Genomic DNA, 24,370 nt, shown 5'->3' on the forward strand with positions numbered 1-24,370 from the left:
CTAGAAGTCTGACACTTACAATTTTCGATACAATTTTCTCAGATTGGCATCAAACGTACTGACCGGGATGTCCTGGCTACTGAGAACACCTCGACGTCACATAATATTTTTTTATGTGCAAGATTTATGCAGCATTAAGTGCATGACGAGCGAACACTATATCCTGATTTCGCAATACTGAGTGCTATGGGGTTGAATAATGGAAGTGTATATGTGACTCCTCGTCATTATTTCTTGGCGAAGCCTTGATCGGAGTTATCGCACCTTGATTGCACTTTAGGTGTCGGCTCAAACATGTGTTCCGATTCCCACGACCTGGAGTCTTCTCCGAGCCTTTTGTAAATTGCTCAAAGCGCTGTGATTGAATTAAACATGTGTCTCTTATTCGTATTCAGCGCAAGGAATATGTTCATTAATTTTTTTTCTTGGTATTACATCTGATCTTACATTATTTATCGCATTCAACGTTTCAGGTTACGCGGTCAGCACCTGAACCCTGAAAGCGTCCGAACTGCTATCAAGAAGCGCTACAATGACCTTGGAGCCTTATCGTGAGTAGGCTCCTTATTGCGTGCCCAACACTGCTCTAAAGAATTTGAAGAGGACCGCGAGCTTTTCCAGGCGGGAAAAATAAAATTGCGATAAATTTGAAACTGCGGAGAGCGCAGACATGTAGCTGTATATTGCGTAAAAGTTAAGGATTAACTGCAAGATTAAGTCCATATTGAACAACTGGATTCGTTTGTAGCATAGTGCATTTCTTCAATATTTCGTCAATGATATTCAATTTTAGTTTTTCGATATAGAACCAAGGTGCTTACTTTTTATTTTGGCACTTCTCAAAGACGAGCTCGATAAAAGAGTATGCAAAGCTGCTGATGCAGGTTTTTAGGTCCAGTGACCTGGTCAAGTTGCTGCACATGCAAGTTTTCCCAGAGAAGCTCAACACAACGTTTTCTTGAAGATATCATAAAAAAGAAACAAATTCTGCTTTCTATATAATCAAAGCATGGTGCAGAAATGATGCTTATTTCCGTTTTCGCATATACGTTGTGTACGAATGTGCTCTGGTAGCGTACTGACGTCGTGGAAATCAACACAGCTGTGATGGAGCCGCTTTGTGGGGTCGTCCACCCTTATAGTTTGAATGCTGTCGCTATCCTCGGAGCGCCATTGCAGCCGATACAACTGCGCAATGAAGTTAAGGGGCCGGGAAGGAGAAGCACCATCTGCAGGTCACTCTGCTTGCCTTACTTTGCTTCAAAATAAGTCCAGATTAGGCGCAATTAAACTTTTAAGACAGAGACCGTGTTCAAACTAAGAATGGACGACCGCGAACAGCGATTTTCGTCACATTCATTGATGTTATAGTAATTACGAAGCGCTTATTCTTCTAACAGTCAGTCTAAGTTCGAAAGGATAGACAGTGGGCCCTTCACTATGTTAGTTATTTCTTGTATTCTATCCATAAAATAGAATCTATATTGCGAACATGGCAGATAATAATTTCACGGATGAATCCAGAATGTACTAAGCCCGGAGTACATGCGCAAAATGTGCAAAATGTATAATGCTTCGTTCAGTGTCCCGCGTCGCTAAGGACGACACGGACGCTTTACGACTATAGCGCTATTCGTACGTTCATCGCCGACGCGCGACCTGCACATCGCCGATGCGCCCATGAACCCATGGGAACCTATGAGAGGCAGCGCGCGCACGAGCATCGGCGACGCCGCGAAATTGCCAGTCGGGCTGTACGCACCACTGTAGCAGTGAGCTATGACCGCGCGTCCATAAATAAATCCCGTCAGCAGTAAGCAGATCGACGTAAAGACACTTTCTCGCTTCTGTTTTTCTTCTTGTTGTTTTTTTGCGAGCACTGAATGAGCGACGCCAAATTTCACAGATTCCACGAGGGAGCCGTGTTGTTCATCTTTGTCATCATCGTGTTGCTGTGGTTCTTCCGGGACCCCTATGTTGTCACCGGCTGGTCCTCTTTATTCGCACTTGGCAAGTGAGTTGTCAAAACTTGATTCTTCACGCCATATTTGAAGCTCCTATGAAAGTATAGAGAGGACCTTCGTAAGCTTTTCGAACAAGGCAGCACGTTTATCGTTAAAAAACATTTGGAAGTGTTGTTTTAGTGCTTGCTCTGTGGATGCCAAAAACACCAGAGCGCACAAAGCTAGTGAAATCGAGACAGGTACATGGAGATTGCCCAGACACGAACATGGTTACAACGTATTAGACAACTTTCTGAACTATCAAAATATTAAAATCTGGCTTTGAACTGTAGTAGCATGGAAAGCCAAGCTAGTTTTGAAGCATGGTAAAGTTTTTTTCAGAGTCCTTAAGAGCCCGTCTTGTTTCTTTTTTTTCTTTTGTGTATTGCCGCTAAAATCCTTTAATAATGCCAAACTGAATTCTCCTTCTTGCACTCCGATTGCTTTTCATTGGAGTTTACCTCAAGCAAGCTTCTTGATGTCCTGTTCGCACGCGCATGTTGTTGCTGCCTTGCCGTAAAACAGGCAGGGACAAATATAGAGGAACGCGAACAACAGAGCCCGATAAAAAAAAAAGAAAAGAAATGGTGTACCTCATACAGAACAGACGATCTTAAATGAACATATGTTTATGCACCATACTCGTCTCAGACTTTCTTGGACGTGTTTGAACCTCGTTTTCGCCAATAAAAATACAGCATGTTACTTCCACGTGATCCTCGTTAGTTAGTTTCTACATTAGCTATTTTTACGGCATTCTAGGTTCTGGCGCTTTCCTACAGGCTGTTTTCACGAGGCACGGTGCTCATTGGCGCTTGGTTTCCTTGCTCGAACAACAATGTACAGTGGCGAAGTGCAGGAGGATTAAGGATGCCACGCCGGCCATGCTGTTCGTGTGCGTACTGTTCCTGGTGCCGGCCCGCCCAGTGGCCGACCCCCAGGGGCCAGCGCTGCTCGAGTGGAACGTGGTGCAGCGGAAAATCCCCTGGGGCGTTCTTCTTCTAATGGGTGGTAGCTTCTCCATGGCAGAGGCGTCCAAGGTACGTTTGCTTTCTTTGTGAACTGAAGATACTTCTCTGGCACGTATTATGCCCCTAGGGCAAAGGCAGAGCAAGGCATAGTAAAATTCGTTGCGGTAGGAGCATTTTTGCACGAAATTTTCGAAAATATACTCAACGTCGCTGATGACTTTATATATATATAAAAAAAAAACGATATGTTTTAGCCCGCCAAAGCCGCGTCGGCTGTGAGGAACGCCATAGTGGAGGTCTCTGGAAATTTCGACCGCCTCGGGTTCTTTAACATGTATTGCCATCACACAGTTGACGGGTGCCTTCCTTTTCACCTCCATTGAAACGCGGCCTCCACGGCTGGGATGTAACCTACATCCTGGTGATCTATCAGCAGTCAGTTGTGCGCCATAACCACTGAGCCACCGCTGCGGACGCCAGTAAGTTCAAGACCAAAGTTACTGGTCTTTTTATGTCGAAAATTTATGCAGAGGTGGGTTGGAGATGGCAACACAGCCTTTCAGTCTTTGCACTGTTTGTGCCAATCAATACTTACGGACTCGCCCAAAACTCAGCTTTAACAAAAGTTTCTGAGTCTGCTATTTATTCGCTCTCCTATTTTTCGCTTCGAAACTGCCAAAGCGTTTCTATTGCTTTTTACGTAATGATATCGCATCGCTTGAGTATGGAGTCCACCAAAGCTTCGTGAGCACTACGCGCAGCAATATTTCGCGCGGCCTTTATTTTATTTTTTGGCAGGGGGTTTTGAGGGAGTAGAGGTGAGTATAGGCAAATAGGGGCGAGTAGGGGGCGATAATTTTGCACCGCATAGAAACAGTTAAAGGAAAGAAAACATTGTGACGCTTAGACACAGAGTGCATCGTAAGCAAACATTATAAAGGTGTACATTCGTTTCGTTCGCTGGTCTTTGACCATGTATCCCGGGATGAGGACAAAGTGTCTTTCGAGATTTCGACGCCGTAGGGCTGCTACACCTCATGTTCAGCGGACCCCACCGCCCGCCCGATGCAAGTGGCTGTGTTGCGTCACTTGGCCGTCCCTCGTCGGGCCACGCTTAAACTGATTCAAAGTGTTTGACGGTGTTTGCCCATCGCTCCTCCTACCCGACTACATTTAACTCCTGCAGTGATAGCAACAAAACGTCCTTGAAACGCTTATATGTTCTTGGTGGCATCGAATGTGCGTTCTACGCAATGACAATGAAGCTTTGTGTGAGGCATAGCCTGCTCGTGCACGTGTTGGCGCCAACGTCATTTCAGAGACGTCGGTAGAGGCGGCTCTCACTTGGGTCAAGCTGTAATTTTAGTACGCAATCGCTTATCCAGCCATCTGTCTCCGCTCTCTCCTCAAGACTGGTTACTAAAAGAACTGTGACGCTCATTGTCGAACCACCGAAGAAGAGAGTGGGATAGCTGCATGCACAACAGATATCGCTGTGGCAGGTTACCCTCCCTTCCTGCAGATATGCACATAATATTCAAGTAAGGCGTTACTGACGGACCTTCATGTGGCGCCAGATTTCTTCTATTTCGTGTCAAAAGTGTTACTTAACGATGTGTCTACTTACCTATACCCATGCTTATATCCGGTCGCACTTTTCTGCAGAAATCTGGCTTGTCGAAAATGCTTGGCCAGTACCTGACGGGACTGGACGTCCTTCACCCGGTCTTACTGGTGGCCGTTCTCTGCATCTTCACCACCACGGTCACCGAGATCGCCAGCAACACGGCGACCGCCAGCGTACTCCTGCCTATCACAAGCTACCTCGTGAGTCTCAAGCTTGTTACACACAGCCCAATCTAAGCACAGCCGGGCTGAGAAGAGAGAAGGAGGGGGGCACTGGAACATTCGAGAAGGACATCACACCGATAACCCAGTTTACAGAGCTCGATTAAGCATGGTCAGACAGTGTTTTCTATGTTTGAACTTCTCAACGGCTATCTGCACACGTCATGAAAATGCATATAAAGCACTGATTCTAGCGCGCGACTCTTCTATGGCTGTCTGTGAACCTCAAGGACACCATAGCCGGCTTTAGACGGCACGGAAGTGTCGAGGGCACTTTGAAGGGGAGGTGCAAGGAGGCGAGCCAGTTGAGAAGCGGTGGCGTAGGGAGGAAAGGGTAGGGTGGAGACTGGAAGGCCGTGTGACATTGAGTCAGTGAATGTGATATAGTCGTGGAGATATGTACCACTACGAATAGGGTTTACCATATGTGTGAACATGAAGTAGGAAAAGACACGCAGCAGCAAAAGAAGCGAGCGTCGCCGGCTCCTCGCGCAGCACCTGAGGTCAAATTTACCTTGGCTCGACTAGTCTAGTAAAGCTTTCGCTTTAAATCTTTTCGTACAGGACACTGAGTCGCTGTCATCTCATTCGGCAGAACAACTATCCCGAGGAGAGCGTTCCTTCAAAGCCAAATTTTCGGAACCCATTTTGAATGTAGATGCTCAAGGGGGGGGGGGGGGGGTAAATCCAAAATAAGAAATATCCAATGCCTCCAAAAGTGGTCATTAATGTACTCTTCGTATTCAGGAAGACCACAAGCTAATCAAAGTAATTGCATTAGATTTCCAGAATAAATAATATTTAATATAAACACTTTCTGTCAGCAGAAACTGGTGCGGTTAAAAGTAATGTAACATAATCACTTTTCAAAACTAATTTTATATTATGGATGCTGGCTTTAAGGGGTTGAAGGTGCACGGGTGCAGGTTAGTTGCTCATTTTCCTAATTTTTCATGGAGGATGCTTCATCACACACAAACACACACACACACACACACACACACACACACACACACACACACACACACACACACACACACACACACACACACACACACACACACACACACACACACACACACACACACACACACACACACGCACACACACACACACACGCACACGCACACGCACACACACACACACGCACACGCACACACGCACACGCACACGCACACACGCACACGCACGCATGCACACGCACACACACACACACATACACACACACACGCACGCACGCGCGCGCTTATGAACGCAGTCAGACCCACAACCGCGAATTTAAGCTGAAAGATGAATATACTTCTAGCTTGATAAATAGGCAGCTGCTAAAGACATATAACTATACAAACATAGTAAAACTGTATAAACTATATGAACGCAGTAAGACGTTTGGGTGCGTGGTCTCCGACCTTTTCTCTACGCGTCTACGTGGAAACATTTAGTATTTTGCTCGCTTTTCAGGCGCAGGCTTTGAGGATACACCCCTTCTTCCTCATGATCCCTGTCACCGTGTCGGCGTCGTTCGCTTTCATGCTGCCCGTAGCCACGCCACCGAACGCCATGGTTTACGAGCACGGCAACATGAAGCTCAAGGATATGGTGAGTTCTCCTGCACATTCTCGGGAATCAGAAACAATGTTGAGCTACTTCAACTTGCACAGTTCAGTTCAGTCGTTCAGTCGTGTCCGACTCTTCGTGACCCTATGAACCATGTCACGCCATGCTTTCCGGTCTCTCACTATCTTCCTAACATCACATAACTTCATCTGCAGTGCCTCGAGGATGCCATCTAACCATCGCGTTTGCTGCCTACCCCTTCTCCGGCAACCCTCAACCTTTCCCAACATCAAATCTTTCTCCAGCGACTCCTCTCTTCTCATCAGATGACCAAAGTAGCTGAGCTTTAACTTTAGAATTTGACCCTCCAATGAGCAGTCAGGGTTTATGGTCGACAATATCGACTGATTTGATCTTCTGGCAGTCCAAGGAACTCTCAACGCGTCAATTCTTCGGCGGTCAGCCTTTTTCACAGTCCAACTCTCGCATCCATACATCACAACTGGAAAGACCATAGCACGAGTTATACGGATCTTGGTTGGCAGACTAATGCCTCTGCTCTTTACTAGGCGGTCAAGACTAACCATTGCTCTCTTTCCCAGAAGCAGGCGTCTCCTAATTTCATGGCTGCAGTCTCCTTCCAAGGTAATCTTGGAGCCCAAGAAGAGAAAATCTATCACAGCTTCCACTTCTTGTTCATTGATGCTCCAGGACTTGATAGGGCAAGACGCCATGATCTTTGTCTTTTTAATGTTCAGTTTAAGCCCAAACATCTTACTCTCTTCTTGTACGTGCATCAGAAGTCTCTTGAGTTCCACTTCACTTTCTGCCATTAAAGTGGTATCATCCGCATATCTAAGGTTGTTGATACGTTTTCCAGCAATCTTCACTCCAGCTGAAGACTCGTCCAGACCGGCCTTCCTCATGATGCACTCTGCATATAGGTTAAATAGGCAGGGCGACAGTATGCAGCTTTTCCTCACTCCTTTCTCAATTGGAAACCAATCAGTAAGACCATGCCAATTTCTGACTGTGGCCTCTTGTCCTTCATACAGGTTCCTGAGGAGACAGATGAGGTGAATTGGAACTCCCATCTCTTGGAGAGCTTGCCACCATCTGCTGTGATCTACGCAGTCAAACGCTTTCGCATAATCAATAAAGCAGAAGTAGATGGGTTTCTGGAACTCTCTTGCTTTTTCCATGATCCAGCGAAGGTTGGCAATTTGGTCTCTAGTTCCTCTGCCCTTGCGAAACCCAGCTTGCACGTCCGGAAGCTCCCGATCCACATACTGCTGCAGCCTTCCTTGCACAGTGCTTCTTCGTTAAGCCTCAGCGGTCAACAAGAAGCGGAAAAAGCATTTACATGTGCTTACTTATTATAAACGTGTGTACAGATATGTCTGTAATGGTTTCTTATCCCGCGTCAGCCAGACGGCGCATGTGACGCGGTGAAGACTGCAGCGAGCTACAGTGGCTAGAATTGTAACCGAACGCGGCGAGCTCGCTGAAACCATCGCAAACATATCACCCTCGCGCTACAACCGGGCCGTCGGGACACGGCCGCAACTGATTTCGTTTACTCAAACCCCGTTTGAGAGCACCGCAGTCGTGGCTCGTGAATGCGCTAATCACGTGTTTTTTTAATTAATATTATTTCGCGGGGTTTTTTGAAGCTCGAAAAAAATTTACCTCACGTTTCTTTATCGCAGGTAATGAAATTAGAGTTTCTAGTGCCCTTCGACTTTGCAAATCACATTTATTTTCTGCAGTCTATATTTAGTAAACTATAAAAAATAAACGTAATTAACTAATTAATGAATCGCAACACAATATATATTTTTGTGCTGCTTTCAATAACGAACCTCTCATTCCCGTGGTTTCTTCTACTCCTAATAGGCAAATAATCGCTACAGTTCTGGCCCCTAATTATTTTTTTTTCTTCCTTTTTCAGGTAAAGGCTGGAATTGTCATGAACATAGCCTGTATCATCATCGAAATGATCGCCATCAACACGTTGGGAGAATGGACATTTGGCCTCTCAACCTTCCCTTCTTGGGCTGAAACAGGGAACTCTACACTTCTGGCAAAGACTGGCAACTTGTCAATGGCGCCTTGCGCGTCCTAACATGCAGCGGACGCCCTAAAATCTCTGTCGAAGTACCTGACCGGAGCGATTTCTATTGCGCTCAAAGTTGCACAAGACAGTCAAGCTGTAGCCCGTGGACTTGTGCCCAACGAAATCTGTTAGACGCTATTTCGTCACTACGACTGTTTCAGTCTATACGGATTACTGACCTGTCATACGTTTTAGTTGTGCTGTCATAACAAGTCGCTTTCCTAGGTTTACCACCTGCGACGCACGTTAACGAGCTCCAGGCGGTGGAAGTTTCCGAAGCCCTCCGCTACGCACGGATCGCCTCACTGGTTTTCGGACGTGAAGCCCTGTAAAGCTAACAACTACTTACTGCTCATATTTTAGAAGAGGGAAAAAGGGGGGGGGGGGGGGAGGCTGCAGCTGTGTCACATCTGGCATTACGTTTATTGTTTTTATTGTTTACTAACTGTGCAGCGCATTGTCGAACCGCTGAATGAAGACGACACAATTGACCCGCAAATTACCTCACTCATGGAGCATAATCCATTATTTTAAAACAGGAGAAGCATATTTGAGAGAGCTACATAGATTAAGAGTAGTTCAAGTACCGAATAAGGGTACGAATATGCCCACCATGAAAGTCTCAAATCTGATTGTCCGTTTCTGAGGACATGCATACCGGACGTCCACGGCGTTGTAACAACCACTTTTACGAATACGTTGACGACGCATTCAGATGTATGTCGACAGCTTTCTTTCTAGGAATTTAAAGGTAAAACATTCTTCTGAGTATTTATACACTGCTGTAGTGTAATCAAGCGACCGAGTGAAACGGCAACATAACATCTTTTAAATGCCATAACAAACCTGGATTGCCACGAGTGTCCGAAGAACGGCCGCTTAAATTTGAAAAATCTGAAATTAACGTCATTCTCTGACCCCGTTTTCACGGCGATATCTCGAGGAGGAGCGCAAGAAATAATAGTTCACTTGGTAAACAAACCTTGCAAACATTTTCGGCAAGTACTATTACAGCCCGTTTAAGCTACAAGCTGTAGGCCCAGCCGTCTACAAGCGTGTTCCGACTTTTGTTATGGCTCTCAAACAACTGGCACAACACCAAAGAAATCATGTGCGTGAAGCCTGCTGAGCGCAGCCGATACCAGGCCCGCGTCACGCTGATAGAGGTATCTGAGTCGCTTTCAGCCAGTTTTTGCTATTTCGGCCTTCTGTGCCGCTATCTTTCATGTATTGCAAGAACACAGCAACAGTCGAAGAGGGAGAGAGAGAGAAAGAGAATAAACATTTATTTCATCTCTATAGTTTGTGGTGGTTAGATGTCTACCATCTTCCGTAGCAGTGGTCGTCCGCTCTTATTCCAGGGCTCCACAGGATGCCGCCGCCAGCTGGGCCCGTCGGATCAGGAGATGGAAGTCGCGCACGCCGCGCCACCCTGGGCGACAAAGGGAGAAAGCGCGCTTGGCGGCCTCGGATACGCGCTCTTCCTTGCAAAAAAGAAAGGGGGGGGGGGGGAGAGTGCTCTGTTCGAATGCAATGTTTTGTTAAGGGTCCCATGTCAGAGATAAGCCGATGTCGGCATTGTAGTTGTAACGCAAAAATTATAAGAAAGTAAAGAAACAATTGAAGGTTTGCAGAAACCCGCGGAGCCGAACACGATTCCTTTGCATCGCGAAGCGAGCACGCAGCCACTCCGCCACAGCACCACTTTTTTGCATGGGCATGGGAAAACTTCCGTAAGAAAAGAGAAAAACTTCATTTACTCAAACTTGTTCATGTCTGAAGTTACCGGGCTGCTTAATACGAGTCCGCCATATCCCTAACTCGACACTGCACCACCCTCGAAACATCGAAATTCAGGAAGGCACACACAAGCATCTAGGTACGGCAGCCAGTTTGGAGCTTCTTCGAGTGCAGCATATACCCTCCTCATCAAAGAAAACTGCTTAAGGAACACGGATTTCGACAATATTGGTGGCTCGGCATGTGTACCCATCATACGGCTTTTCCAAATGCTGAATAGTCCCATCAGTACCAATAGATATTTAGCAGGCAAAAATCTAATAGTATATGGTGTAATTTCAATGTCCTTTTTAAGAGTTCGCTATAGTATGTTCCAAAAGAACATAGCATCTCGACACAGAATAAAGCAATGATCAATTGTCTCAGGTACATTACACAGACAATTCACCGTGCAGGGCACTAACATCTCCTTATCATGAAGAAATGTCTTGACAGGTAGTGTCGCTGTGTATAGTTTGATCAAAAAGAACGTTTTTGCAGCTGCCTGAATGCACATTTGCCTAACAAGCTTCAGAACACTGGTGTCCAAAAACCCCAATATGGCTGCCGATGCAACGGTATAGGAAACAAAGACTCAGAACCTGGGTCATCTGCTTTCTCGAGAGGCTATGCAGGTAATCTAATTAGAAGCGCACACTGGAGGAAATTGAAAGTGTCAGCAGCCTCCTTAACCCTTGAGAGTTTTTTGCCGTAAATGTACGGCGGCGGTTTTCCGTCACGCAGGGTTTTTTCCGTACCTGTACGGTTTCAATCCTCCGTTTTAAATTTCGCGCCCTAATGACGATCATGTCCACTGGGAGGTGCTGCCACCTCCTAGGGCTTATAAGAAGCACCTGAAATTTATTGCGCTGCCTTCTTGCGAAGATAAAAAAAAGCTGATTCCTATATGCAGCGTGTCACCCGGTCGGCGGCAACGCCGCCGCCCTATCGCGGTCTCGGTTTCGCCACTTGATCGCAACGAAGGCGTGAAACTTGACCCCTATCTTTATGGGCGCTCCCGTGCGGGGGATAAACAGAACTGATTTCTAGCTGCAGCTTGTGGCCTGGTCTGCGGCAATAACAATGATAGTTGGTTGGTTGGTTGGTTGGTTGGTTGGTTGGTTGGTTCATAGGAAGGGAAAGGCGCAGTATCTGTCACACTTGCTCTGTGGACACCTGAACCGCGCCGTAAGGGAAGGGATGAAGGTAGGAGTGAAAGTGGATAGAGAGAAAGGGGGGCCGTAGTGGAGGGCTACGGAGTAATTTCGACCACCTGGGGATCTTTAACGTGCACTGACATCGCACAGCACACGACGCCACTTCGTTTCGCCTCCATCGAAACGCAGCCGCCGAGGCCGGGATTCGATCCCGGGAACTCCGGCACAGTAGTCGGGCGTCTTACCACTGCACCACCCCGGCGGGGCGAGTTGGTTCACATGAAGGGAAATTAAGGCGCAGTATCTCACACATTGTTTTTGTGGACACTTGAACCGCACCGTAAGGGTAGGGAGGAAGGTGGGAGTGAAAGTGGAAAGAGAGAAAGAGGAGCCGTAGTGGAAGGCTACGGAGTAATTTCGACCACCTGGGGATTTTTAACGTGCGCTGACATCGCACAGGACACGGACACCTCTTCGTTTCGTCGTTTCGTCTCCATCGAAAGGCAGCAGCCGAGGTCGGGTGCCCTTGCACGGTTTCGCTTAAATGTCGGTTTCGCCCTTGCACGGTTTCGAATTAAATGTCTGTTTATTCCTTGAAGTTTAATGTGTCGAAGAAAACCGTGCTGTTGGCGCCCGCCGCTGAGTGGGCATTCCGATGTATGCGTCTTTACTCGTTCGACTATGCAAATCCTTGTGCGGCCTATGTAGTAAACTTGCTATATTTAGCAGAGTACTGTCGGAATGAGTCCTTTCGCGATTTTTGATAGAAGGGACCGCGCCGCTGCTCTCACGTCCCACGATATGCGTTTATTTCCACTCGACGATCGCATTTGTTTTTCGCATCAAGGGATACGCGGCGACACACGCCGCTTCTTCTCTCTCTGTATCTGCATGTCGGCGTCGTGGCGTCGTGGCGTCGTGGCGACGTGGCGTCGTGGCGACGTGGCGTCGTGGCGACTTGTGACGCACGAACATAATGGAAAAAAAAAAACTTTCCATGTTTCCCGGGCATACATCTCCCTCCGTGCATCGTCCGAACAGTGACTGCGTTGCCGCTATAAAGCCGCCACCGGGCTGACCTTTTAAAAGCTACAAAAAAAACCTCATTGAAACCAATAATGATATTATAATATGCCTTGCAAAACTATATGAAAGTCTCTCTGTGCCACAAATATGACATGAGAAAAACGGTACATTCCGGTACACTCCGCGCACACTACAATACACAGTTTGTATGCAATAAATTGCTTGTTTTGGTAAATAGATTGATATTGAAATCTTTTGACCCGGATCGTCAATATATCCAGTCTATTACTCGTTTCTGGCATGGAAATACATTCCTGTAACCGATGTTTACTTTTAGTACTTTATGATGCTAAGCATTTCCTTTTTGTTCACGTGCAAAAGTGTTGCATCTGTTTATTGCATAGTACTACAGTACATTTGATTTTTAGATTTTTGTAAAGGCTACTGTGCCCTTCAATTTAGCTGAATTGTCACATTTTCCTTGATGCCAGGGCGCATCAAGCTGTTTATTACAGCTTTTAGACCTGCTTCCTTCATTTTAAATGTTTTTTTTAATAAACAAACTGAAACCTTTTGCTTGACAACTTAATCCTATTATATTTTTCTTAGGTGTCGTTTTCAACTTAATACTTCAAGACTTAAACTTCCCCTGATCATTAGTACATTGGCTTAGGGTAATCACTAAGTTTCATAAAAGTTTTCAGATATTAGAGTGCAGCTCTACTCGACGCACTGCCACTCAATTTCGACCTTCCGGTCACCACGTCCAACCAGAGACTTTTGGCCCTTGGCGTGGTGAGCACCTTCCGGGAAATTCGAGACGCACACTTACTCAACCAATAATCGCGTCTTGCACAGACCACGTCCGGTCGCCGCCTCTTAGACCGACTGTATATCAAACCGGAATATCACATTAAGGAAAGAGTGAGAGTGCCAAAATCCTGGAGACGTGCCCTCCGGGTCCTAGGCAACGCGTCCAAAGAAGATCATAACGGTCGTCGCCAGGCGCGCGCGGTAGCTTTGGAGCGATACGGTCACAACAACGCGTGTATACGTGGACGTTGCCAGCCCACACCACAGCTAGTCACACACAATACAATCACAGTTAACGGGCTCACTGTCAAAGCTTACAGCGCAACACACGCGGAGGACGTTGCCATCACTCTGGCTCTCAATATTCCCTAGTCGAAACACATCATCACTGACTCGCGAGGGGTCTGCCGGAAATATAGAGTGGGATAGGCTCCCCCGCTTGCCAGGTGCATACTGCTGTCTAGCTTCCGATACGCAGATTCAACTCCGCATAAACTTATTTGGGCACACGGTCACAAGGGGTTCAAGGGAAACGAACAGGCCGATCAGGCCGCCCCGCAATCTCTCCCTGGACTATCTCCCTGTCGTTGAAAGCCTACTCCCAATCAGAAAATGTGGCCGTTATATTCAAAGACATCATCAATTACTACAAGGCCGAGCACAGGCGCTACCTGGGCGCTTTTAAGGGACTGGATTGTTTTGACGAGCGCCTCCTTATCAAAATTCTCGCCAATACTGTACTGTACCCGACGATGCTTACGCATTTCAACTCATCCTTTGATGGCACGTACCAGTACTGTGTAAAAGGGGCTGACACCTTCCACGTGGTCTGGGCGTACCAATCACATCCATCTATTCCCACAACTCGAACACAATTAGAGAAGACTGGGAGGCGGCCTTGTTCGGCTGCGATGACCTCAATGCTCAAGACCTCAAGACGGATGTGGGCAGTGTTATTTGGCAATGTGGCTCCAGAATAACGGCTCCACCTAGTATTGTGAGGGGTGAAGCATAGAATTTCCTACCCAAACACTTCTCGGTAACCATTTAATATTTACTAAATGTCTTAACCACCATCCACGGTCATTCACGTGCGCTCTTGGCCTTGAGCTACCGGAGTGGGCCTGGACCCATCGCTCCTGCTCGTGCCACTGCCCGCTTCGTCTTCTTCGTCCGCTGCACTATCCGGGGCCACCGAGCGATCGCTCCAATCGTGGACACGGAGACTCATCGTTGTCTTATTGCCACAATGTGACTAGGCGGAGGTCTAGCCACTACTCCTGAGCTTGGTTGTGCAGTCTGACTGTGGTTGAGGTGCGCGTCGCTCCGAGTGCATCAGCTCTCCTGCGCAGCTCGTCAGGCTGCCTGATCATCCAATCGATACAGCTCGCTGAGAAGCAGCAGCGAAGAGAAAGCGTGATCAGCTCGAGGTAGGGACAGACGAAGAACGAGAAGCTCGCACGAGAAGAAACGTCACTGTGCCCGTGTAGCCATAGTTAACAAAATTTAGGCTCGGATAACTAGGTCTAGCCCTGATAAATGTCCCCAATACTTATTTGCAATAAACTTGCTAAGCCTTTCATTTTTCTCGTGTGTTTTGCCAGAACATCAATGGCTATTCATGGTTCACAGATTGTTGTTTCTGGCTTCATACGTTCAAATGTAGACCTGTCTCCCTATATCGGTTTTACGGATACTCAGGTATGTTTCATATGCAGTCCATACATCCTTAATTGTACGCACGCTTTCCCGCAAGGCGCAAGAAATTTCTTCCACAAGTGAGGGAAACTTTCGGAATGTTGTAGTGGAATACACTGCATTAGGTTTTTCGCGTAGAAATGTGTGATGATTTCTTTTTGCTAAGTCTAGAAAAATAAGCATATTTCTCTTTGTGTCTTTCTTTCGTCTACTTCGACGTTAAAAGGAAAGCGCCTGTGCAAAAGAACGTGGCGTGTGCAAGCGAAAAGAAGAAGCTGAATGCCACGGGTGGGCACGTGCTCACAGGCGCGGCGATCTCGTGACGCTGCAGTCGACCATACCTACGACCCTGTTCCTTCGGAACCCTTACTTTCGGCGCCCAGAGAACGACCTCGCCATCCGGGCCAACGCTTCTCTGGATCTGCGGACACGCTTGCCAGGTAACCACAGCCTTTGCGCAAAGCTCAGTGGGCTTCAGTGACATATTCCCGCACTGTAGTGGATAGCTGCTGTCGGCTCATTCCCTGCTGTCTTCCCTCCTCACGAGAACCTGACATGGCCTCGCTTGAGGTATCGAAAAAATAGCCCGTTACATACAACGAGTTTCATGGAAAACAGCAGTGTATCTTAGACTTCGGCAAGGGTAGTCGTCATTGACATTGCTATCGCGACCTCGTAGCTACCCCAGCACCTAGCGGGTCAACTTTGCCGCAGGTGCTGAGGTTCACGTCTGCTCAGCCGCAAGGAGACGCCGCGGTGAACAGTGATGCGACACAGCGGGATGAGAGGGATGTGGCTGTGGAGACAACCAAACGACGCCTTGAGAACTGGATAAGGCATACTAGATAGTGTTGGTGACGTTGCGCCAGGGCGGGACAGACTCCGTCACAGTAGGGAATTGACTTGGCTAGGACCTGTCTGGTCCACCTGGTAAAAAAAAGGAAGCCTCAGTGCCAATCCAATTCAATCCGAAAAAACAACTACCGAAGCACGCCAGTCAGAACGAGACAATAATAATAATAATAATAATTTCTTTATTTTCATCAATGATGGAAGGATTATCAATAGTCAAGAGATAGAGTTTGCTCTTTAACGATAGCTGTTGGAACACTAACTCCTTCCTTCATTTCTGATAAAAAGATTGTCTTGCCGGGTAGGTCTGAACCGAAAACAATTGGGCCTGCGATTGGTTTTCATGAATAATATCCCACTAAGGATCCCGTAGTGGGAACAATTTCGATTTCCATAGAGCTTTAACTGTCGCTTTCTCGCCTGTGGGTCGTAAATATTAGCTGGATCTCTCTCTCCCACAGTTTAGAAAGGGAAAGCAGGCTGCGAAATGACACGCCAGCAGCTGCGTTAAAGCCGTAAAACCAATCCTCTTGAACTTGTTCGCAGCAGGGTGCATATGAACCTGCGAACGCGCACCCGCCCGCATGCTGACCACGGAAAATTTCAGGGGCATACGATTTTGCTTAGGTTCTGTAATGCGAAAGCATTTCTCGCACTCCTGCCGATAATGTTGCTGCATGTTCTCCTCTTAATGCTTTTGCCGTTTCTGACACGCATTTTGCGCTATAAACGAAGTTTAATTTGAGATTCGAGGCTCATTTGCTGCTTCCTGGCTAGAGCCGCACGAAACTGCTGTCCTGCTGTGCCGTGTTTTGTCAACCTCGCTAGATGGCGCAATGCGTCTAACGGCCATCATTACCCGACGCTGTGGCTACTATCAAGCACAACTTACTGTGTGGTGGACCACTGTGTGCCAAGCATGACGCTCGGCGTTAAAACAGTGACAGTACTCTCTGGCTATCCCTTTCCTTCTCTCGTTCGTTATTTTTCCTTTTCGTTTTTTTTTTATGCAATATTGTAACGTAACGTTATAAAAAAGGCAAACTGGCACCAATGAACGTCATCCCCGATCGTGTCAGCCTCCGGCGTCTTCTATAAATGACATGCGTCATTGTCCCCCCCCCCCCCCCCCCCCCCCCCCCTTTTTTTTTTTTTGTAGCATCGCCGCGATGCAGCCGACTAGGAGCAGAATGACAGACAGTGTGCTAGGTTGATACGGAAGGATAACACCGGAGCACCGATCAGTCTGAAGATCAGTCAGCGGGGCGGTCGTGGTAGGACTTCATCTGTCGCGTAGTCGGTTGAGGCCACCATCAATCCAGGGGTGCGGATAGACTTTTTGTTCGCGTTTAGTTTCCGAAAATCGACTCAGAATCTCAAGGTACTATCTTTCTTTTTGACGAGGGTCATTGGCGACGCCAATGTGCTCGTCGATAGGCTGGATCACGTCGTCCGCAAGCATTTCATCCACTTGTTTTAATGGATTCACGTCCCTTAGAAGAAAGCTGGTAAGGTCGTTGGCATACCGACAACGTGGCCCTATCGGTGACGCAATGCTTGTTGACAGGAGTACGACCGACCTTGGAGCCCGTAGCGAAGCAATCTGCGAAACCGGTCAGAAGAGCCGGGAAAAGAGTCATCTGATCGGGCGTCAAGTCCGGGATAATTTTAACGGTTTGAAGGGCAAAACAAGGTGAGGCCTCTCATGTGGGCTGGCCCCTGCGGCGTATAAATGAGGCAAGACAGTAACATCATGAAGGAAGGCAACAGCCGTGTCCTTGGCGAGGTGCCACATCTCCTTAGCGAAATTCATCAGGAGGACAGTAGCAGCCCCGCCGGGGTGGTGCAGTGGTAAGACGCCCGACTGCTGTGCCGGAGTTCCCGGGATCGAATCCCGGCCTCGGCGGCTGCGTTTCGATGGAGGCGAAACGAAGTGGCGTCCGTGTGCTGTGCGATGTCAGCGCACGTTAAAGATCCCCAGGTGGTCGAAATTACTCCGTAGCCCTCCACTACGGCTCCTCTTTCTCTCTTTCCACTTTCATTCCCACCTCCCTCCCTTCCCTTACGGCGCGGTTCGGGTGTCCACAGAGCAAGTGTGACAGTTACTGCGCCTTTCCCTTCCTGTGAACCAATTTATTTAACAGTAGCACAGCCGTTATGGAGTTGACGAGCAGCAGCGGGTACGTGCCCATCCGCGATGCCCTCGTAGTCGTGAAATAAGTCATACCTCACAAAACCCAGCACACTGAACCCTGCTGACACCCTCACGTCATCGTCCACTATGCGCAAAGCGTTCAGTATCGGATCTTCGTCTGCATTGCGCGCCACGGCCCGTTTCGTCGAGAATATTACACGCGCTTCTTTCAGGTCACTGACAGCTTCGTTGGTCTGCAGAAAGTCTAGGTCAAGAATCAAGTCCTTCAAACACTCGGGAAGTACCACCAATTCACCGCCATACATAAAACCACGGATGCCGACACGGGCTATGCACTTGCCAGCAAAGGTGATCAAGCGACTCCCCGCCGTGCGAATTTTCTGGGGCCAGAGCAGTGCGTCAAAACTTCCCTCATTTCTAGGGAGACGGCAATGGCTGATTACTGAACAATCGGCACAGGTGTCGAGTAAAGCGGTGACATCAACATCAACGGTGGCAGCGGTGGCGTAGCGGTAGAACATCCGCCTCGCATGCAAGAGGACCGGGGTTCAAATCCCGGTGCCGCGCAATTCTCCAACGGATTTAAAAAAAAAAATCCGCGTGTCGATGGAATTGCATAAACAGGTTTGGGGTGCGACCTGATGCCGGTGAACACCTCCGGCAATGCACTCCCTCACCAGAGCAGGAGTTGGCCACCCTGGTGCAGTAATTGGCCATGACCTCTCATGATAAGCTCCATAAAACCCCGGCCCTCAGTCACCAGCGGCTGCGGAACAACTGACCACGGCGGCGGTCAGACCTGTGACTCAGCAGGGGGTGCTAAGAACTTCTGGCTCCGCTGGACAGGCCGCCATTGGAATCTGACCTTGGCAACGTTTAACGTTAGAACCCCAGCTAGTGAAGCTAGCTTAGCAGTGCTGTTACAGGAACTAGAAGGTATGAAATGGGATACCATAGGGCTTAGTGAGGTTAGGAGGCCGAATGAGGCATATACTGTACTGAAGGATGGGCATGTACTGTGTTATCGAGGCTTACCAGAAAGGCGACAACTAGGAGTAGGTTTCCTTGTCACTAAGTATATAGCGGGTAATATAGATGAATTCTATAGTACTAATGAGAGGGTGGCAGTCATCGTAATTAGGCCTAATGAGCGGTATAAACTGAAGGTTGTACAGGCCTATGCACCTACATGTATAGTTATGATGACCAGGCTTCTACGAAGCTTCTTGAAAGCTTCTACGAAGATATAGAATCCGCAATGCGGAAAGTAAAGACGCAGTATACTGTTCTAATGGGCGACTTCAATGCCAATGTAGGGAAAAAGCGGGCAGGAGAACAGGCAGTAGGTGACTATGGCATTGGTTCTCGGAATAGCAGGGGGGAGTTACTAGTTGAGTTTGCAGAGCGCAATAACTTACGAATCATGAATACCTTCTTCAGCAAACTTCATTAATCGTTACATACAAATCGGAGGTAGCATGTCGGATGCGGTCGCTACCTGACCCCAGCGAAATCTCGTTGAATCGCCTTGACGATGACGGAAGATATTCACATTTCTAAACATCAGCGACCCTGCCTCCGAGGGCTGCTAGTATTAGTTTTCCCGGTGAGAACTAGCAGAGCGGCGCTGGGGGTAACTGGGACTTGGCGAACGGTAGGTGGTGGTGGTAATAACTATTAAAACAGAGGAGTTTGGGGCATGCATGCCCCTGGGCCCCCGCACGGCCCCACTACACTCAAACGTGCATGTGCCTATGGTTCATGACGTCGGCAGCCGAGTCTGCGGCGATCGTCTGCCGAACCAGATCCTCGGAGTGCAGCAGGGACTCCCAGTGGTCCCAGGTGGTAAGGTACGAAGACTGGTGCTCCTGGTAACCGGGCGTGATTGGAGGCTGTCGTGCAGAAAGGTAGCTTGCGACCTCGGTAGGCTGTTCGTCATTCCGAGGGCAGGTGTCGTCTGGGGCGAAACTTCGCAGGCCGACGCGGCGGTACGAGCACGCCCGGTAGAGGTGACCCGCTTCATCGGAATGACAGCATAGGGACCGATGATCCGGGGCCCGCCATACGGTGTCGCTGGTAAGTTGGCGGAGTGGAATAGCGAGGAGGACCCTGCGGCCTAATTACTGGATCTGCAGCGTTGATACTAAAGTCCGGCGTTGGAGCCTTGCGTAGGACAGACGCGTATGTAGGCCTCGCGTCGAACTGGTAGGGAATATCAGGCACGTGTGCAGCTGTATACGCACGTCGTCCCGGACGACTCCATCCATTGAAGGAAAAGATGGCGTGTTTCAAGGCATCCGAAAGGCTTGAAGTTTCTCTCTATACGACTGATCGGATAAGGTGCGTAACGCGTCCGGTTCGCTGCAGACATGCATAGAGGATGCGTCGGGCCCAATGATATAATGATATTGATGTCACAGTTATGTTTTCGTGCTCCGTGTTGCAATGTTTCCTCCGTGGTGGCAGCCTCGTTTGTGTACTTCTTTCGTCCTCGTCTTTTTTGCGCTGTTTACCCTCAATGGACTACCAACTTGCCCAAGCGTCTGTTTTACTCATTAAGAAACTCCGCCACAGTGCGAGGTGGGCTATGCAGAAGACTTTGCAAAAAGATCTTGCTTTACGCCATGCATCAGGTGGCGAAGCTTCTTTTTTTTCGTTATACATGGGTTCGCGCTTGAAAGGACGTACCACGCCATCAAAGAAAATACGCACGCTCTCTTTCTGGCACTGGCTGCGCGAGTGTAGCGCAGCTTCTGCTCGCCCCAGCGGTCGGCACTCGAGGAAGTGGCCTTCAAATCACGACAGAAGGCTTCCCAGGATAGAAAAGAAGCCTTATAGCTTTCAAACCATGTCCGTGCCGACTCTTCAAGATCAAAGTAGACATTGTGGAGCTTACGCTCATTACTCCACCCGTTGCAACGAGCAACACGCTCGAAGGTCTCCAATCCTCACCGTCCTCGAACACGTCGCCAAGAAAGGACGGTGGTGTTCGCGGCTGATGACACAGGATATGGGTGGGAAGCCTGCTCTCAGATGTCATGGCAGCTGGTTCTACTGCCCGTCTCAGACTGTGTCATGCTGGTAGCGGTCGGAAGGGGGTCCACATTCAGGGGGCTCTCCATGTAGGTGGTGGCCGAGGTACTGATGTACCGGAGTAAGCTCCATAGTGACAGGTAGATTATGCAGGACTGGAATCGTACCTAGCACTGCCTCCGCCAGATTTGTAACGTAGCGTTACACAAAAGGCCATCTGGCACCGAGGAACGTCAGCAAACAGTAATGTGAGCACCAAACGGCGCAGTTTCCTTTCGTTGTCTTCCCCAATCACCCATGTCAGTCTGCATCGTAATCGTCTTCTATAACTGGCATATGCCAAAATCTGTTTCTTCAGGCCAGGACACTGTTCTCAAGGATGCGGGATCGAATCCCGGCCTCGGTGGCCGCTTTCGTTTGAGGCGAAAAGCAAGGTGCCCGTGTGCTGTGCTATGTCAGGGCAAAGTAGCCCACTGCTTCGATCAGGTATCGGAGATAGTCTGTGCAAGAGAGAGAGAGAGAGCGAGAGAAAGTAAACTACAGCGATACGCGCGCCGCAAAGCAGCAAAAATACCAATCAAAGCTCTCTCATCCTCCCCTTCAGGAAACTAGCTTTCCCGTTCTCTACGAGCCGCAAGGCTGACGTCGGAGAAGAAATCGACATCCATTGGTCCGTCTCGCTGTCTGATGGGTGAAGGATGGGCATACACCACTAATTGTGTCCACCGCTCGTTGCGCGCTTTTCCCTCGCCACGACCGGACTGAATTTTGTTGTTGTTTCGCGCACGCCGAGTACCATGCCCCACCTCCCGCGAAACGCGGAGCAGGAAGGGGAATTTCTCTTGCGGAGGCTAAACGACCGGGCAGGAGAGTGAAAAACCTTTGCGAGGGAACGGGAGGAGATAAAAACACGACAGAATCGGGTGATTGCGGTGGCTGTAATTGCGTTATTAATTACTCTTTTCAAAAACATTTTGAGGCCGTGCGTTCTGGGGGCAAAGTTTCACAGTCACCGGGGAAGAAAATATTTTCGACCGGAGGGTGGACAGTGGGCCTTTAAGGGTGGAGACGGAGCTTGAGAGGCTCCCCCAGGTTTCTCAGTTTCAATTCCTGTAAATGCCGTGAGGCATTAAAGCGTAAGCGCTATGGCTAATTATAACGTCCTGTTTTACCGTAAGAGGCGATGGATGGAAGGGAAAAGGGAGTGTTGTCGCCATTGGGCCATGTGTGTGTACGGCGCAAGAAATTAATGTAAAACAAAATAAACTAAATCAGCCGAGCGAAACACCCCTTCGGATATATTTTGGTGCGGCGTTACTAAAAGCAAGGCGCCCGTGTGCTCTGCGATATCAGTGCACGTTAAAGAACCCCAGGTGGTCGAAATTTCCGGAGTCCTCCTCTACGGCGTCTCTCATAGCCTGATTCGCTTTGGGACGTTAAACCCCACAAACCAAACCAAACCATTCAATTTTCAGTTTGCGGTCATTGCAACGGGGTTGAAGTCCGGCTATGAGTTTCAAGGCCGTCCTGCTGAGGTCTTGGCAGCTCATCTACGTGGTCGCCGTGCCGCTGCTGCTGCTTCCTTTGCCGTTCTACATGGAAAGCAAGGTGCGTTTAGAATTGCGATAATGCAAGCGTAATTTTGCATGCTGAGTTTGCGGCTGCGTCGAAAGCCTTCGTACAAAAACCGTACAAGAAATAAAAACAAAAACGAAGGCCCTCGTACCTCGTGCAAGGGTACGTTCATCTATTCGCCAAAAGTTGCTGGCATATGGCTGAACCTTGGGTAACTGTGAAGAGTATAGACTTGATGCTCTCGATCAGGAAAAATTGATCAATGCTTACGGGACAGGGCACCACAGAGTTAGGACAGATGAATCTAAAAGGGCTCAATAAACCGGATAAGGCATCGGGGATTGGGGCTTTGACATAGGGAGGTGGTTGCCGAGACAGATGGGTCTAAGATGAGAAAACCTTACATTTATTCACATTACAGAAATGAAAGTAGTTTTCTATGCACGACTGGCCTAGACTTGCTTCGAAAGTTTTGAACATTTAGAATATCAAGCGGTTAATGACATTGCTCACAATGGCCTCTCACGTTTGGAAAATCTAGTTCGATCGATTGTTGCCACTCCTATGACATTCACTTTCACAGGACGCGACAATAAGGCTAGACATGGGCGTGGTCTTTCGCTGCGCTAAATCAACAATTGTGGGCAAGGCACGCACCTCACGGAGTGGAAGTGGGATGCCACATGACGCTTGATCCGTGGGCCGATGGTCCATCAAGTGAATGTGCCTTTAACGGTAGCAGTTTCTTCTGTTAAAGCCCAAATTCCCTGAATAAGCTCTGAGGCGGTGCTGGCAGCTAATCTATGTCGATTTGCTGTGTGGTGCAAGACGATGCTTTTATTAGGCAATACGAAAATAGCATGTGATCGCTAGGCATCCAAAGTGATGCCACTAGCTCGCATATAGCATGCGGCCCCGTCATGGGGCGCACATGGTCGCGTTATGGTTTTTGGCCGCGTTATAGAAAACGGAGTTTTCTTCATGAGCACGAACAGTGCGCAGGCCAGCGGCCCTTTTGTTTCTGCCTACATCAAATAGCGGTCGCCGCGACCGAGATTGAACCCGCTACCCAGGGATCAACAGTCAAGCCCCTGACTACTGTGCAACTGCATCCGCTGTAGTTCGGCTGAGAAAGGAACTATATTTAGCAAAGATTAGCGTTGAGTTGAATGCGTGCTGGGCAGTCACATCGTTATGTCCATCATATCTAGACTTCTGATTATATTTTCAGCCATTTACTGTAGACATTTTTATCTTTTTTTTTTACATTCACAGCATTTCATGGCGTTTTGCCATTTCAAATAGTAACCATTCAATGTCAGTCTCCGGCGCTCGTTGGCCTCATGTGCCCTTGCGTCAATAAACATTACTAATCAACTGCTTCTGGTGAAATTTCGGAGGTAGGTACTGCTCGCAACTTCGTTGCTAGAACTAAGAGCAATAAACTTTCCCCTCCAGTGCGGTTTACTGTGTTTTTAGTGGTAACTTGAAGTGAAATATATCGAAGAGTGGTGTCGATGAAAGCATTTACGCAGAATTTTGAACAGCACTGAATGAAACATGAAAGCAATCTGCAGCAATGTCAGGCGTTTTAGCTAAAGTGTGGTACTTCCCGGAAATGGCAACACCAGCGGTATACGGCGTAGTTTCCCCAAAAGTGCATGAACACAAAGGCCCACCTCGATCACATGGCCATGGGTTGCACAATCTCGAAAGTCATTGCGCAACTGATAAATAAGGATTTCGGCACGATATCCTATGGCGCACACTCTGCTTGTTCTCCAAAA

General features: G+C 48.3%; 1 protein-coding gene across 2 annotated transcripts in view; it reads left to right on the forward strand.

Annotated features, from left to right (window-relative positions):
• LOC146197653 (Na(+)/citrate cotransporter-like) overlaps nt 1–8,860 on the forward strand; it is a 48,776-nt gene extending 39,916 nt beyond the window's left edge. For both annotated transcript variants that reach the window (XM_084599560.1, XM_084599559.1), the window contains 6 exons: nt 474–551; nt 1,907–2,014; nt 2,863–3,043; nt 4,640–4,801; nt 6,284–6,421; nt 8,331–8,860. In XM_084599560.1, coding sequence (XP_084455686.1) covers nt 474–551; nt 1,907–2,014; nt 2,863–3,043; nt 4,640–4,801; nt 6,284–6,421; nt 8,331–8,504 — 841 coding nt within the window. In that variant the 3' untranslated portion in view covers nt 8,505–8,860. The remainder of the gene's footprint in view (nt 1–473; nt 552–1,906; nt 2,015–2,862; nt 3,044–4,639; nt 4,802–6,283; nt 6,422–8,330) is intronic.
• The last annotated feature ends 15,510 nt before the right edge of the window (nt 8,861–24,370 follow it).

The sequence above is a fragment of the Amblyomma maculatum genome, chromosome 3 (assembly GCF_055883805.1).
Source record: "Amblyomma maculatum isolate TAMU_Amacu chromosome 3, ASM5588380v1, whole genome shotgun sequence".
NCBI lineage: Eukaryota > Metazoa > Arthropoda > Arachnida > Ixodida > Ixodidae > Amblyomma > Amblyomma maculatum.